The sequence below is a fragment of the Zonotrichia leucophrys genome, chromosome 2, assembly GCF_028769735.1.
Source record: "Zonotrichia leucophrys gambelii isolate GWCS_2022_RI chromosome 2, RI_Zleu_2.0, whole genome shotgun sequence".
NCBI lineage: Eukaryota > Metazoa > Chordata > Aves > Passeriformes > Passerellidae > Zonotrichia > Zonotrichia leucophrys.
In genome coordinates this window covers 35,027,868-35,044,289 of record NC_088171.1, presented here as the reverse complement: position 1 = coordinate 35,044,289, position 16,422 = coordinate 35,027,868, and the positions used below count along the sequence as shown (strand labels likewise).

Genomic DNA, 16,422 nt, shown 5'->3' with positions numbered 1-16,422 from the left:
AGTAACCAGAGCAATAAAAGTGATGTACGAGTTTGGCCATGGCTTTTGCTGCACCTCAGCAAACTCAGCCCAGACGTACAACAAAGTGTTTACATTGCAGCAGTGGAAAAAGTGCCGAAGAGTCACTGTAATTCTAACAACAGTTTCCTTTTAGACAGAACTACAGGTCAAATTTCACATTACACAAGTTCCTTATGCTCTGTGTGGTTACTGTTTTTCAAACCTTCCATGGCCCAATTCATTCCTTTAGGTTTATGCTTTAGCATCTCCTTAAATTTTGCTGCCTGAAAATACTTTCTCCCCTTTCACCAAGGAATGGATGTACTGGGGCTGATGGATCATTAAAAAACCTGGATCAGGAGAAGAGTGCCATTGGCATGGAATAGTGAGGGAATTTGTGATTGCAGATTTATGGCGTCTGTAGCAATTGATAGTTGCTCAAAAGTATCTAGAAGAGATTTCTTAAAAAAATTAAAACAAGAACAGGTTTTTGTTAGGAAAATATTGTTATTATAGGTAATAGGGCTTGTTTTAAAAATTTCAATGCAGAAGCAAAAGTTTAGCAGGTCACCCCCAGATTTTCTCCTCTTTAGAAGGCACAGGTCCTTAGAGGTACACAGATGATGACAGATACCTTATGAAGTCCTCCTGTCACCCAGTGACAATCCTGCTCCCCTCACCCCAATGGCCCTGTGAGTGCATCCAAAAGCTGCCCCAGGATTTCAGATTAGTTGCAGGGAATTGACTTGACTCTTCTTGAGGCTGATGTGTAGCTTTGATGTGCTCTTGGGTTGTGCTGGAGCTTTGTGCCTCCTCTGAGTGCTCTGCACCCAGACGAAGCCTGCCCTGATGGCTCGTGTTCCTGTGGCTGGTTGGTGTTGGAGGTGGGGGATTCTCAGCTCCCACGTCTCCCAGAGACAGCTGTGCAGGGGTTGTCCTGAATTTTTAAGGGTGTAAAGGATAATTCAGAGGCTGGATTTGCAACTTCAGGTGAGGAGTCACTGCCTGGAGGCTCTGGAGAAGAGGAGCATGAATCTGTGGGAGGAGCAATTTCTTGCAGTCTTGCACCTCTTTTCCAGGGTGGATATTTGAGACAGTTTTTCTGTGAGTTCCAAGCTGGAGCTTCCACTTACTGTAAGCTGCACATTGATACAACTTGTTTAAAGAGCCAAGGGGACTTCCTGTTACATGTAACACCAGGCAGTCATTCAGCAAAGACACAATCCCAAAGACCTTATTTAGTGGGTTAATATGCAGGCTGTTAGTTGATGTTAGCTTTTTAGCTTTTTCTTTTCTATTTTTTTTAATCTTTAAAAAATACTGAGATACATATCTGGAATCTTTAGAGAGAACACAGGACAGCCTTGGAACTGTTGCTTTTTGTCACAAACACTATCTTCTTCGGTTTCATCCTAGGAGAAGCTCAAATGAAAGACAGTATGCCTTTTCTTATTCATCCAAAAATCGGAGCTCTTTTAGTGGGAGCAGATGAGAGACTCCAGTATACACCACAGAACAGTATCAGAACAGCTGCTGAGATCACAACAGCTTCTTCCATTTTTTGTCAGAAATATGTGAAAAGGAAGACAGAGGAATTACTTTGATTTATGTTTAGTAAGGTTTTTTGGTAGACATGGAAGAAGTGTGGCCTGTTTCCCACCCTTGCCAGTGTAACAGGGTGTGTGTTGTGTTGCTGTGTTTTGCAGTAGTGGGGATAAGCTCTCCAGTTTTAGCTGTGGAGTATTCCCAAACAATAGCTATTTTGAAGACAGCTTCTCTGGATTATTTTTTAAGTGTCCTGTGTAACTTTTTGAGTTAAGCATTCCCTGCAGTTATTTCTTTGGAGGCAATGTGTAAACGATCAGAATTTGCTGGAGCTAAAAGATGTATCTAGAAACAATGACACAAAACAGAACAGACCCACCATGGGGGAGTCTCAGCTCTTTAAAGAGGTGTGACCCGAGTTTTCATGCCAATTCTTTGTTTGCTTGTAAATGAACCTCTGAATAAGATTTGTCAGTGCTATATGAAAAAGATGTCAGGACGCAAAGAGCAACCATGTGTGAGTCCACTAAATGGTATTCTTTGGGAAGTGACGTCTATTGGGAGATAAAAATCAGGATTAGCCAGGTAGGTAAGTTTTGAAATTCTTTTCCTTGTCCCATCGGGTACCTTGGGAGTGCAGCCCATATGTAATACCCAGTGGGAGCTGCTGGCTCCTGGCAGTTACAGGATTTTGCTCATGACATTGATCCATTTTCAGGTTTTAACTGGAAGCAGAGCCCGTGTCAGCCCACCTGAGCACTGACATTTTCCCTTCTCCCTCACAGAATGTGAACGGTATCAAGTACCACGCCAAGAACGGCCACCGAACACAAATCCGCGTACGCAAACCATTCAAATGTCGCTGTGGAAAGAGTTACAAGACAGCTCAGGGCCTGCGGCACCACACAATCAATTTCCATCCCCCCGTGTCTGCTGAGATCATCAGGAAGATGCAGCAATAACATGCTGGTCACAAATGTGCCAAGAAATCCTCACCAGCAGTTGCTGATTTTGAGAACAGCCACCTTTTTCAGGGGAAGCACTCAGCAACCCTTTAAAAAAATTAAATGCATGCTTTAAAATTTTCTGTAATTTTGGAATGATGTATCTTTGTAGAGTTAATGATTTTGTACATTTGCACATGTTATCATCTTACCCATTTTCATTACTTTGAGATAAGGTGCTATAAAAGCTATAGGTTCTTCAGAACATTTTTCTCCAAAAAAACAAAAAAAATGAGAACTAAGGGGACATTGCGTATTTAGTTGTACTGACATGTGGGACAGGAGCGCGAGGAGGAGAGCTTGGCACTGACATCCTTTCAAGATTGTAACGTGATGAAGACTTTTGATGCATCTGTCAATGTGTGTGCAAAACCAAAACAGTACAGCCCTCATCAAACTATAGTTAACATGCCTTACATAACGGAGTTATCAGTGGAGTAGCAAGTCTTTTAGGTAATGGAAATATAAATAAGAAAGAATGTTTAACATAATATGCTAAAAATATTTTCATACTTAAATAACATACATAAAAAGGTGTGCTTGCTGTATTTTATATTATCTTGCAAATCTTTTTTTTTCCTCCCTCTTGAAATGCTGAAAACCTTGCCATTCGAACTAGTAAACAATCACTTTAGTGTTAGCAATTACATTTTTTTCTCTGTACAAGATGTCATATTATGTTCATGCCCATCAAACTTTTGAGGACCAATATCCCAGTCCAACTAAATATTTACCCCTGAACTATCTGTTAGAAAGACACTTGGAAATACTTAAGTGCAAATTTATGTGTGTGTGAGAAACAATTATCTTCATCTCAGATGAAGTTTTGAAGCACTTTGTAGTTCTCTATTGCCAACAGATTTAATGTTTTATGTGTTGCCAATTCTTGCAACTACTGTACGAGCATGTGCTGCGGTTGCAAATAAAAATGAGAAATTCAGCGCATGGTTTAAGGAGGTCCGTTAGTTGTGCTAAGGGAGTTCTAATGCCTCTCCCTCCCGTTCATTGTGTTTTCAGATTTTCTTTGTGCATTTTTTGCTTCTCATTGTAGGTCACCGCATTCCATTTGGAAGTCTCTGTTTAGCTTTACAATTAATTTTGCTGAAATATGACATTTGAGCCTTATTGAAGATTAAGTGCTTCTTGCAGCAGGTGGTCAGAGACTGACTTAAAAGCCAACATGAGAGCGCTTCGTGTCTGGACCATACCTGAACATTTGTTGCTTGCCATCCTGCCTTGAGCATTCTTCTCACAAGTGCTATTCCTGGAGCTCACCTGGCCAGGAGCAGAGGTGGGCACACTCCACCAGCCCTAGCCTGAACACTCCTTTGCCTGGCAAGGGTGTAGGACAAACTCCCAGTTTTAACAGTCATCGCCTTGGCTTGGTTCCTGTTCTTTTAAGTGCAAAAGAAAGCTCACATAAAGGAGGAACGAGCTTTCCCTATTTTTTTTCCAAAGCTTTAAAGGAAAACTTTGTAAGGATGACAATTACCTTTTCTCCAGCAGAGTAAAAGTCTCGTTAAAACATGTAAGAACCATCCTAATGAGTAAGTGTTTAGAACAGCCAAAGTGAAGCGAAACATCCCTCTCTCAGATGCCAGAGAGGTGACCGTGACAGCCGGGTTTAAAGGATGATCCAGACATGAGAGTTACTGGTACACACAAGGCCCCAAGTGGCCACTTCCCACCTTCTGCAGCTTTGGCAACAGATCTGGCCAGCAAACACGTTTTGGCTCTGCTCCTAGTGCAAGAACTACAGGCTGGGCGAGTTCGTTCAACAGCTAAACAGTTGTAAAACGTCATTGTTGCATGTAAATTCCTTTCAACTATAAAACTGAAATTCCAGTTTCTATTTACCTATTCATTGTGACAGTATTATTAAACAGGTAAAGATGGGACTATTTTGTTATACTGTGTATAGTGAATGTATTGTACTGTGTCTGTGAAAAGTGTGCTTTAAATTATATTTTCATATGTTTTGTTGGGGACAAAGTACTTTAAGTTTGAAAGTGACAGAGGTTTGTTTTAGAACTGAAGGCAACTTAAAGAATTCCTGTCAGGAAAGCTGCTTATAAATGTAAATCAAATCACATTTAAAATAAACTGCCTCTGACCTAAAAAGACGGCTCTTTTCTCATTCCTAACCTAGAGTTAAGTTCTTGGGCTGTGTGTAGTCTTTTATTTGTTTATTTTACTTTGGTATCCTCAAACTCTTGGATCCTGTCTTAACTGTTTTCATCTGCTGTTGAGTTACAGTACGAAAAAAATCCATGCTTTACCTCAGGCCAGCTCTTGGTATGAAGCTCCCAGTTACAAAAATCTTTAGACTGCAAATGGCACACAAGCATTGATGAGCTGCTGCTGCCCAGGACACTGCAATTCATCCACGTCATGCAGTTTTTAGTTAACTCCTGCATTAGCTGGATATTGTAAGTGTTCAGGAGGGAACTGCAGTCAACAGAGGCTACTCAAAGCCTTAATCCCAGAGTCTGTCTCTCAAAGAAAGAACACAAACAGATGTGAATAGCAACCCTTCGCCATAAAATGCTGAGTCATCGTTTACTCCTTAGTAAAGTCTATACTGTGTTTAATTTCAAAATGAGCAGCAGGGAAAATAGACCACTGACTCCATGAATAATTCTGCTTTTAATGTAACAAGACTACTGTACAGCAAGTGGGAAGCAAATTTACTTAATACAGTCAAAGTAAATATAAAATGTTTAGATATACACACGTGGTTTTACTTATTGGAAAGAAATACATAAAGTTAAAACGCAAAACGTTTTAAAAGCCAGAAGGAACACAATCCACTGTTGTGAAAACAGAACAATATTTTCTACTGAATAAAACTGCAACATAATGGCAATGACTTTTTTAAACAATTACTTGTAGGCATTTAAGCACAGCAGTCTCTTTCAACTCAAAACCAGTGCCTGAAAGTATAACATACCTCATTTAATGTTATTCCTTAAGGCAAACATTCTGCATGTGTAACTGAAGTATTTACCAATCCTCGTGTTGCAAGCCTGGAATCTCACAGTACATGCATCTACATCTCAGAAATGTACTAGAAAACTATATTTTCATAGGGTAAGTAATGTAACTTTCCAATTTCAGTGTTACTCAGAGAAAAACTACATGGATTTGCTAGAAGAGACACCTGCTTATTACATTTTTAATTGTGCCTCAGTTATCAAGGTTAAGAGAAACCACAGGTGGTTTTGGTGATCTTTTTTAAATGTAGCTGAAGAACACCATGAAGCTGGTCTCATTTTTTCTGAGGCTCAGTCATTCCTGTGTCCTTAGGCATTCCACTAAGTAGGGGAAGAAATTCCACTAAGTAGGGGAATAAATAGCTACATACACAACAAAGTGGGGGGTTGTGGGTTTCCTTAGTACAGTGTTAGGCAGAGAGAGAAGATAACCCCATAGCAGCTTACAGCCATGGCTCCCATTAGAGTACATGAGCTTTTAATCAGAATTTTGCACTGTTACAGAAAGCTGCACTGCTTTTGTTTTGGAGATGGACTACTCAAAGTGGTGGGGCTTTAAGCTACACTGCAAAACAAAGTATTTAATCAAAATTTAATACGTTCTGATCAAAGTGCGTCTGGACGTGCCTCTCGAAGCCTTGCTGGTCGTAGTCGGGCGGGAACTGCTCGCTGCACATGGGACAAACCTTCCAGTGGCTCTCAACGTGCTCCTCAAACTTGCTCTGGTCGTAGTTTGGGGGAAACATCACATCACAGAGAGGGCATTTCTTCTGCACATCAAAACTTCACGAGGGGGTGGAGAGGAAGAAAAAAGGGAACCGTTTATTTCTATTTATTCTGTTAATGCAAACTAAAAGCAGGATCCTGCTGCCAGCAACATTCAGAACTTTACTACCAACTTCAATTTGAGCGGACTTTGTATCCAAGTATCATCCAGTTCATTTAAATGTTTCTCCAAAAGCACTCAATACAGTCAGAGTAGTTTCACATGCAAATCCCAAAATAACCTGGCATTTTAAAGCAACATAATTTTGACCTTACTCCAGCTACCACTGAATACAAATCTATTGAATGCCTTAATGGCCAAACAGTTTCATGGGAAACCACTCTCTCTGCTCATAAATGCTTGCTCTTGGCAAACATAACACTTTATAAAAGCTCTAAACTTAGGTTCACAATTAGGTTGGCAAGAGAGGGGAAAAAACAAAAGTTATTCATTCATTTACTAAAATTTTGTCAAAATTCCATCAAAGGTATAGCATGAACAGCCTGCCCTGTCTCACGGCATATTCTGTGCCAGTTAATAGTAAACCAAACATTCATTAAAAATGCTCTGTAGCTTTTCACCGGCACCCCCACCCTTAGATAGTTCTACAGAAACCTCTCCATGCCCTTAAAGACCAACACAAGATAACATCTACCTGGAATCAAAGCAGAAGCCTGTGCCCCGCTCACGCAAGAGCAGACTTGGAGGATCAGGAGCAGAAGGTACAGTGTTGTCATCATCCTATTGAAAAGAGAAAGTATTTTAAAGGCTAACCCCTACCAAAACAAGGGGGTTTTTTCCCTCAATATGCATTTTTGTTATCAAACACAAACCCAGATGAAATATACTTTCACACTGTAATTTCTGCAGCCTAAGTTTTACTTTTGTACATCTTGGCTCTATTAAGCAATTCAATAATAGAGCACAAAATGGAGTAATTTCAAGGTGGAAATACAGGTACACTGCAAGATTTTTGGAACTTCAACTCCCACCTCATTTTCCTTTTTTATCTCAAAGATGCATTAAAAGCAAGGGCTAGAAATTATTTAGCTGATCTACAAAAAATTATGTGTGAAGGAGCACATATGCTGTGTTTTTTACAGATAACTCATATGCAAACATACATTTAGGCTAGCTTACTTTCCCCTTACAAAGGGTTAATTGAAACAGGGAAGAATGGGAAATTTCCTCAATAATCTTCTGACAACACCTGTTTGGTTTCAACCATTTAACATTTCCATTAAGCTGGCAGTGGGGCCTGCTATGACAAGATGCTGGCAACAAACATAATCTTGCAGTCTGTTTGCTTTCCACCTGCAGTGAAAAGGGCATATCAATTTTAAAACTAATCAGTTGTTCCTTTTGTCATGAAGGAGACAGGATAGATGTTTTAAGAAAGAAAAACTATTTTGGTTTAAGTACTCATGCTACAATGCAACATCTTGTACAAAAACACAACAAATTTGCTGAATACCAGACTGAAGCACATCAGGACTTAATCAAGAAAATTAATATGCATCTTCCATCAGTAAAACAGCTCCACTACACAGACAGGCCAAATTAACACTTAAGACTTAGTTAATTTCTTCAGTATAACCCCTTTCCCCCTCCTCCCCCCCACCTTTTTTTTTTCAGGCACTTGGCAAGATAAAATTATTTAGAGCTTTGGCCCTCTCTTTCAGCTTCTGGCAAGTGTGGTATCCTACCACATACAAATGTAACATTCCTCCTTGCTCCTTTTTAAGAAACATCTGAAGAAAAGGATGATGCTTTCCTCTGTATAGGCACACCTGCACTATCCTACACAGCTGCCCTGCAAGAACGCTCTTCAACACAAGGCAAGCACATGTAAAAGCTTTTGGAATGTCCTAGGGCTACAGCCTCCTCATGGCCCAGTTCCCCTAATTGAGAAATTCATACTGTGTGTTCCTTACAGCAGCTTCTGACCCAGGCCCTGTACAAGAATGTCAATACTAAGTATGTACTGATACTACCCTGTTACGATACAGAACGTCTGTCTCTTCAGTGTACTTTTGCTCTTGGCAAAGTCACAGGGATCAGTTCTTAACCTTTTGGGATGCCTAACCCACACAAGAAGAATGCAAATGTCTCTGTGTTGAGCTGACCTCACAGAGATGTTACAGAGATTACTGTGTAACCACGGCATGGCCAAACAGGAACCATGAGAACTTTATCTTAGTCTGAGAGGACTTCCCAACTATTCTAACTACAAGTTACAGTAAACACTACAGAGTCACCAAAAATTAAAAATTCTCACACAGCACTCTGGGGTAACTTGGAATTTCTGGAAAACAGAGAAGGTATCATTGTATTGGGCTCCAACAACTGTCTACTTCTAGCATTTCTTATGGACAAAGCTCCTAAGTGTTCCATGTAAAACAGAGCACTTCATGGGGGGAGGACAGATCATCATGGTTCACGTGGGTCTCATCTTGGTTCACAGCCACTTAGTGCCCAGTATTGTCCTGGAACCCATTCTTTATTCTTATAAATAAGGTTACACATGCTTTTCAACCTGGCATTTAAACACCCATCGCTCTCCCCCAGGAAAACGAACCATCCCTGACAGCTCAAAAGACAAAATGATGTGGTTTTTCAAGCTGCTTTACAGAGATTATGACAACAACTGCTGGGACACCAGGCCTCAGTGCCTCTTGCCTATGTTTATGTTAGCTTGCTTCAATAGCACGAGGTTGAGTCATCCAAGTGGTTTTGATGAAAGCCCACAGTCCATACTTTGAGAAAGAAACAGTTTAATCTGCCCTTTATGTAGATCCAAAGCCACCTTTCTTGCAGTCCAGACTGAGGACCAGGGACAGGGACATGGCTGCACACAGTGCCCTGCAGTGATGTAACACTGTGGGTACACAGTCTCAGGTTCTTAGGAAAAGACTGGTACCATGGACCCACAGGCTGGCATTGTGATCCTATAGCAGAACAAGTGCCAGGCCTCCTGAACTCAGTCTGAATAATTAAGTGAATGAATTATAAAGGATATCTTTAACATCATGACTTAACTATTATCACTGGACTGTACCTCTGGCTCTTTAAAAAACTGCCACAATGAGTTCCACAGATTAAATGAATCAGGAAGATAAATACAGTACTACACACTAAAGCTTCGTAAAAAAAGGGATTTGCCACTAGGGGAAGAAGGGAAAGCCAGACATGAAACGGTCAGAAGTAAGTGCAACTCAATTAATTTTACTGAAACCAACAAATTCCATCTGAAGTACTGCTTTCATAATTACAAGTGTAAACAGTTCCAGGATTGTCAAACAGAAATTAGAAAGCTGTGTGACACAGTAAAAAACCCCATCCCCAAGTGCTCCATATCATTCTGACATGCAGAAGTAAGGAACCAATGCCCATCCTAGGCCTTAAAAAAACATGAACAGACACAGGGCTGACATGCAGGGCAGGTACACCTAGAAGAAGGGTACATACATTTTATTCTGAGATTCAGTTCTGTTGTTTGTAAGATCAAACTTACTCCTCTAGGCTCCTCAACCCTTCTGCAAGCACTCTCCTCTCCCAAGAGCCACCTGGATACCAACTGCCCTTTTCATGTCCTCTCTATGTGAAAGATCGTAATTGGCTGCCAGGATCAGATCAGGGTAATAATGCATTGTGGGGGCTTTTGCTAGAAGAAGGGCCATTTTGGAGTTACCTGAAAAAATATCCTGACCTGGTGCTCAGTTGCCAAGAGTTACATTCTCCATCCTCTACAAATTTACCATGACTAAAACACTGTTTAATAGTCTCAGGATAGTTACTCTGGGCTTGCTGCCAACTGTAATTAGAACTACATTTCTAAAACTCATATTTTAGTATTTTTTATACAGATATGTATGTATGTTTTGTTTATGGATCTCTCCCTTACTACTAGGAATTCTTTGCTCCCGAGAATTTCATTTTGGTCAATTACAGGATCATGAGTAAATGGAAAGTTAGTGTTGAGTAGATGACAGCAGGAACTTGTGGCAAGTCAGCCACTCCAAACACAATCACCACCGTGCACATGCCCAGCTGGAACTATTAACACAGACCAGTTTATCCCTCTCAGAAATCAGTTTAATTGGCCTATGACTTCCAAAAGTCAAAGCCACAAGAATCCTGGAAACTCTTCCTAGTTATACAAAACTGAAGGGTTTTTATGACAACCAAAGAAATGGAAGTGCCCATTTCTAAGGAACCATGTTTTGTGAGAAACCAAATTGGAACACAACAGCACAAAAATTCTGAAGCATTTGAATATCCTGTGTTATATTAGTTTAAGAAATTAAGGGTGTTATAGTCACTTCTACCTCTTCCTGGCTAAAAGATGTGAAGGAGATAGAAGAAGTAGACATGTTCATCATCATAGGTGAACCACTACCAAAACAGCCATGAAGAGGTGGAAGTGATTACAACACCCTTAATTTTTAAACTAATATAATGTGTAGTAATAGGAATGAGGACAGGAGGACAGTAGAAGTCCACACAATAGTAGCATTTTAAACAAAGCAGCAAGCCTACCCGTCCTTTTGTCCTGGGAGGGAACCCTCCTCCAGCAAGAGACTCTACATCCTGCTGGTTGAAAATATGCAGAGAACTACATCTTAAATATCTTATTTTAAAAAACAGCCCATGAAATGGTAATCTCCTCATATTTACCATATTATATTTTCTGTTTCTTCTGCACAAATGACAGACTCGTCTTCATAATGAATCACCTACATATGTTTTTCCTGGTTATTTATTTACATCCTGCCTCAGACCTGTTTTATCTTTGGCATATTACTAAGTCTCCCTAGAAAGATTCTGCAGCTTCTCATTTCCATAAAAATTTCTACACTATACATACACTCTATTTGGGTGAGGAACAAGCAACTGATCCTCAATTGCAAATAAAAATAAAGATATAAGTTATTTGATTTAAAGGCACCTTTTCTCAAGCTGAACTTTATTTAAGCCTGTTATATTCCACCTCATTACAAAAATCCAAGCTGTGTCTGCAAACGAGCACAAGACTCTAGCACTGTTTCTCCTGGGTTTGCAAGAGGGCAAAGCACATAGATCAGAGAAAACACCCTGCTAATTAAACTGCAGCAGATGACTAAAGAAGAGAAGAGCTTGTCAGATGTAATAGCTACGTCAAGAATGATCAGATTAAATATGCAAAATGTGAAGTAAAGGTGGGGACAGCATTAAGCTCACATTCGAGATCTTGAGCAGGCTGCAAAAGCTCTGACAGTTTCTCTAATTATTCACAGTAATGGACATTGGGAGCAAAAGGTAGGAGGGAGAAATACATTTTTCTCCATTATAGGTGCTGAGCACCAGGGCTAAAATCATGCCTGTCTGAACACTGATCAGTTTCTGCAAAGGTTAATAGCAATTAAATGTGGCAAACTAGACTAAATGAGAAACAGGTCATGATACCACTGTACTTGCAAAGAGCACAATACTTTGCAGAAAGGTATTTCTTGTTTAATATTTCTGAAGGTGCAAGAGTACTTGGAATAAGAAAGAGTAATAGGTCTGTTCCTGTTCAAATGAAGACATACAGTCCAATTTATTACAGAAGCCAATTTTTTATACTAGAATGTGCAAGTTAGCTGTACTATAAAGAAAAGCTAACCAGAAACTCAAAACATCCAAAGCCCTGAAGGAAAAAAAATCAGTGCAGATGCATCTCTTTCAGTTCAATCAGCTTTAGGCAACAGTCAATTAAGCTCTTTCTAACACATGTCCAATACCAAAAACCATTCAAAATGGAAATTAATAAATGCTGACTTGCAGAAGACAGAACAAAAGATTAACAGATTAGAAAATGTATGTATTAGGATACCAATTTACAGTAGGCATTTAAATTAAAATAATGGTATCCGAATCCTTTACGTTTTTATTTGTTCTGTTCCACTTTAGTTCCTATATTCCTATAATAAAATGAGGGAAATGTCGCTACATTTTGAGGTCTCATTCTACCATACGGAAGACAGAATCATGAGTTGAGATTACCTAACTTTTTTTACTTTAGTACTTAAAAAAAATTAAGAAGCTACTGTTCTAATACCAAAACAAGCTGTCAGTGACCCAAGAGATTAGGGGAACAAGTACAATGTCATCAGTGGAGTTTTCCCTTTCACAGCAAGCAAAACTATTTTTCAGGGAAAAGAAAAACCAATTCCAAATTTACATAACAATAAATCAGGTTTATCAGCTATGGAAAACCCATGTGAAAGTCTAGGTAACTCATCAGTAACTATATCAAGGAAAAGAAATAAGAAAAAAAGGTAACTTGCATTGCTATCCTCAGGATCTTCTAAACCATCAGGCCGACTGAGATTGCGGGAAGGCTGGCTACACACTACATCATCTAGCTCCCAAAAGGAACTTCTAACAGGTGGTCTTTGGATCTCATCAGGATTAAAAGCGCCATCTGCTCCATCTGAAGAAAAATTAATTAGGACATCTTTGTTCAGTGGGCTGTATTTTAAGATTACAGACATGCTATCTTACCTTTAAAAATTGAGAGTAAAACACATTTTTGGTTTAGATAATATGAAACAATAGGAGAGAATCAGTTTCTTGCAATGATGTCTAAAACTTTGTTTACCTTACTGATTCCCATCATAAAATAAAGGACCTATGCTGATGTTCATCAGTCAGAAAAGGCTCTGTAAACCAGTTTGAAGACTGGTGGTACTTAACCTGCATTCAATGAGGCACTGCTTTTGAAACAGAGGGAGAAATTATATTGGAGGGTGTGAAATTTATTTACCTCTTCTTTCCTGAATTGCATAAGGGTTTCCATATTGCAATACTGGTAGTCTACTTGGCACTGCAGGAACTGGTCCATTTTCCTCTGAGTATGGGTTGCGAAAATGTAATGTCTGCTGTGAGGTCTGTCCTTCCATCATCCTTCCAGCCTGATCTCCTGGTGTCCTGCCAAGCTCCTAAATAATGCAAAGTTCAAAATGTAGTTAACCTATGGAGTCCTAGCAAAATTTGAAATGTTTATGAAATATGTTTTTACAAGAAAAAATCTGCTAGCCTTCCTACTGTATTTTCATTTTGACCTTATGCCAAGTATACCATAAATACCAAAACTAGTCAATGAAGAAAAAAAAAGACAAGGAAGATATTTTAAGGAGATATTTTTTCTTGGTTTGTTGTCAGTTTGTTCTAATTACATGAACAGAACTGCCATGTTTTTCAAGTGTCTGCATCCTTTCTACAATAAAGAAAAATAAGCTAAACCAGTAAAAATCAGGAGACTAACAATAACAACTAAAGATAATGCGCACTGAGAAAAGTTTTTAAAAGTTAAAATTTAAAAAAAAAACAATTCTTTTTTTCATATCATACCATACCATTCAAAAATGTAGCATTTTAGTATGTGGACCACATCTATGTACATACTTGACATAATTCCATATGAATTAATGAGTGACAGACATTTGTGAACTATTAAGTACATTGCACTGGATCCCTTTATGATATTTAACAGCAATATTTGAATCAGATCATTCTTTCAGAAATCATCAAACAGAACTCTTCAAAAAATTAATATACTTAAAATTCTGGGTTCCTGCATGTAAACCATACATATGATAGTAATTACAAACTATAAAGGGGTTTTATAACTTAGAAACCATTAAAACTCTAAGCCAGTATAGATCTTAAAAGACACTAATTAAAGTGACTTCAGTGTGGTCAATGCATCAGCTGTAATTTATCCCAATAAAAATCTTTCTCATCCTTCCATTCAACAAAGTGGGTTAAGGGAGAGAGAGCAAAATGCCATGAATATGAAAAGTAATATGTCATTTAAATTCAGAACCAACCAAAAAATTCTGAGATATAAATATGAAAACAATAATTAAAAAATAGGAACTGTTAAGGCAGACATGCGTTCCAGTAATGTTCTTTCTGATTAGTATTTTCTTCTGGGTTCTCTAGGTTCATGTTTAATATTTGCTGACATGATGGTAATAAAACCCTCAAAGACTGAAGTGTGTCTTTTCCCTGAAAGATTTTTAATTGAAACTTAACACCAAAGCTTCAACTGCCAGCTCAACTCTGTAAGAATTAAAAGCCTATTTAAAAAAGGGACAATTTAATTTTTTTTTCTTGCAAACAGGTGAATTTCAGATCAACCTCTTGCACAGAAAAATGCAAAAATCAAGTACCAATAACTACTCTGAAAAACAAAACACTACTCAAATGCAAAAAGACCTCATGTAATGGATGGCATTCATCCTCTAGTTACAATATAAAACTATGCCAGAGTTACTTTAGATTTATAAACTAAAAGAAACATATGATTAAAACAGGTAAGATTAAAAAGCTAGGATTGCACATTTTGGTGAGTGTGTAAAATCTAAGTAATTCATCGTTACTCAATACAAAGCAGGAACAATCAATTAGCAATGAAATCAAGATTTTCCTTTTTAAAACCAATTTCTTCTGCAATACAGACGCAGTTTTAAATGAGAGGTAGTAGAATTAGTAATTTAATTTTAGCATTACATACAATTGAAACACAATGTAGATTAACATGACTGTAAAAAGATGGTGCAAAAAAACCTTAGCCAGAAGTTGGACAGCTAGGGTAGAGACCGATTTAAAAAAAACCAAAACAACAAAGGCTATCTAAGTATGTAAATAAAAAAGATACGAAGTCATTTCATAGGTTTTAAAAGACAGCAAATGACCATTTTTAGAAAGCTATGCTTGGTTTATAAACAAACACTGATCATGAGTACAAATTGAAATGCTGTTTACTACTACCCCATGCTTAACCTTTTAATCATGGGTCTAGTCTAGAAAGGCACTTTGATTCTTATTTGTAATGTAAATATCTACAAATTTGGTAGACAAAGTTCCAAGCTTTTTTAAGCTTCATACATTATTATTATCATAGTTGTTGTTCTTATGTATGGTGTTTACAATTACTCCCTCCACCTAAACTAGCCTCACCAAAATTCAAACTTAAATTTGATTTCTTTTGAACAAGACAAATATGAGAGATCTATTAAAAATTATATCCTTGGCTTAAAAAGAAGAGAAATACCAACTACTTGACAATCTAGAATTCTACAAAAAAATTAACTAGCTTAATCTGAAAGTTCACGGTTTTTTTCAGTTTATCAGTACTAAAATGACTGGTTTTACTACGTATTTCTTCATACTGGACTTGTAAGGCAATCAAATAAAGTTTCAAAGAAAAATCCAAACTTTGCACAATACCATACAATACTATCTGAATGTAATAAATACATATTATTATTTCACTTTTCAGTAAAATTTGGCTTCAATTAATTGCCATATAATAGCTCAGACGTACTTCTACATTACATTAGTATTTCAGAATGTGTGACAATACCTTCTCACTGGTAAAGAGTTCCAGCTGTGATGCCAGTTCCTTTATTCGTCTCTCTTTTTCTGCCAGCTGAATCTGTATGAAAAGAAGATTAAGATTCTTGTATTAGTGAATGAAAACTATTTCCCTGCATGTTACATCATGAAAACAAAGCTCCCTGATTAAGTTAATCTTTCAGATGAAAACAGTTTTGTCTACTAGAGTTACATGCAACACATAGTGAGTGTTACTATAAATCCTGCCCAACAATTCTCACAAAGTTTTATCTGCTGCATAACAGCAGTTAATCAGCAGCCTTTTCTTGCCAGTTTTCACTAAACAGTTGTGGAATGAGAAAATTCTGTGTTAAAAACAAGGAGTTATATCAGTGCCACCAATGGCAGGAGGGGCACCACTGCACAGACACAGCTGAAGGTCTGAAAGCCTCGTCTCATTATTTCTGAAGAAATCTCTTGGCATTTCATATGTCCCACCACAGAACCTGACAGAACCAGAAGCGACTCCTGCCTCAGAGACACTAAATTTGTTTCACGAACATCTACGTTATGTCTCCTTTGGGTGCTCTGGGAGGAGGTGCAACTGACACATTACACAACTCTTCCTGGCTTCAAAATGATGATTTAAATAATCTCTCACTACAAAGGACTATTTTACGTGTATTCTAGTTCTTTTAGAGACTGCCTCTTCCCCTGTTTTTCTAATATCAAAGCTCAATGCTTGGCA

At 38.2% G+C, this 16,422-nt stretch overlaps 2 protein-coding genes across 5 annotated transcripts in view; one reads left to right on the top strand and one right to left on the bottom strand.

Moving 5' to 3' along the window:
- The window catches only part of JAZF1 (JAZF zinc finger 1), a 188,163-nt gene extending 183,493 nt beyond the window's left edge, over nt 1-4,670 (top strand). Inside the window, exon 5 of the mRNA XM_064704537.1 lies at nt 2,331-4,670. Coding sequence (XP_064560607.1) covers nt 2,331-2,507 — 177 coding nt within the window. The 3' untranslated portion in view covers nt 2,508-4,670. The remainder of the gene's footprint in view (nt 1-2,330) is intronic.
- A 506-nt stretch (nt 4,671-5,176) lies between these two features.
- Nucleotides 5,177-16,422, bottom strand: part of TAX1BP1 (Tax1 binding protein 1) — a 55,764-nt gene continuing 44,518 nt past the window's right edge. For all 4 annotated transcript variants that reach the window (XM_064704533.1, XM_064704535.1, XM_064704534.1 and 1 more), the window contains 5 exons: nt 15,703-15,774; nt 13,096-13,270; nt 12,617-12,762; nt 6,964-7,049; nt 5,177-6,325 (listed from right to left, as the gene is read on the bottom strand). In XM_064704533.1, the coding sequence (XP_064560603.1) occupies nt 6,124-6,325; nt 6,964-7,049; nt 12,617-12,762; nt 13,096-13,270; nt 15,703-15,774 (681 nt within the window). In that variant the 3' untranslated portion in view covers nt 5,177-6,123. The remainder of the gene's footprint in view (nt 6,326-6,963; nt 7,050-12,616; nt 12,763-13,095; nt 13,271-15,702; nt 15,775-16,422) is intronic.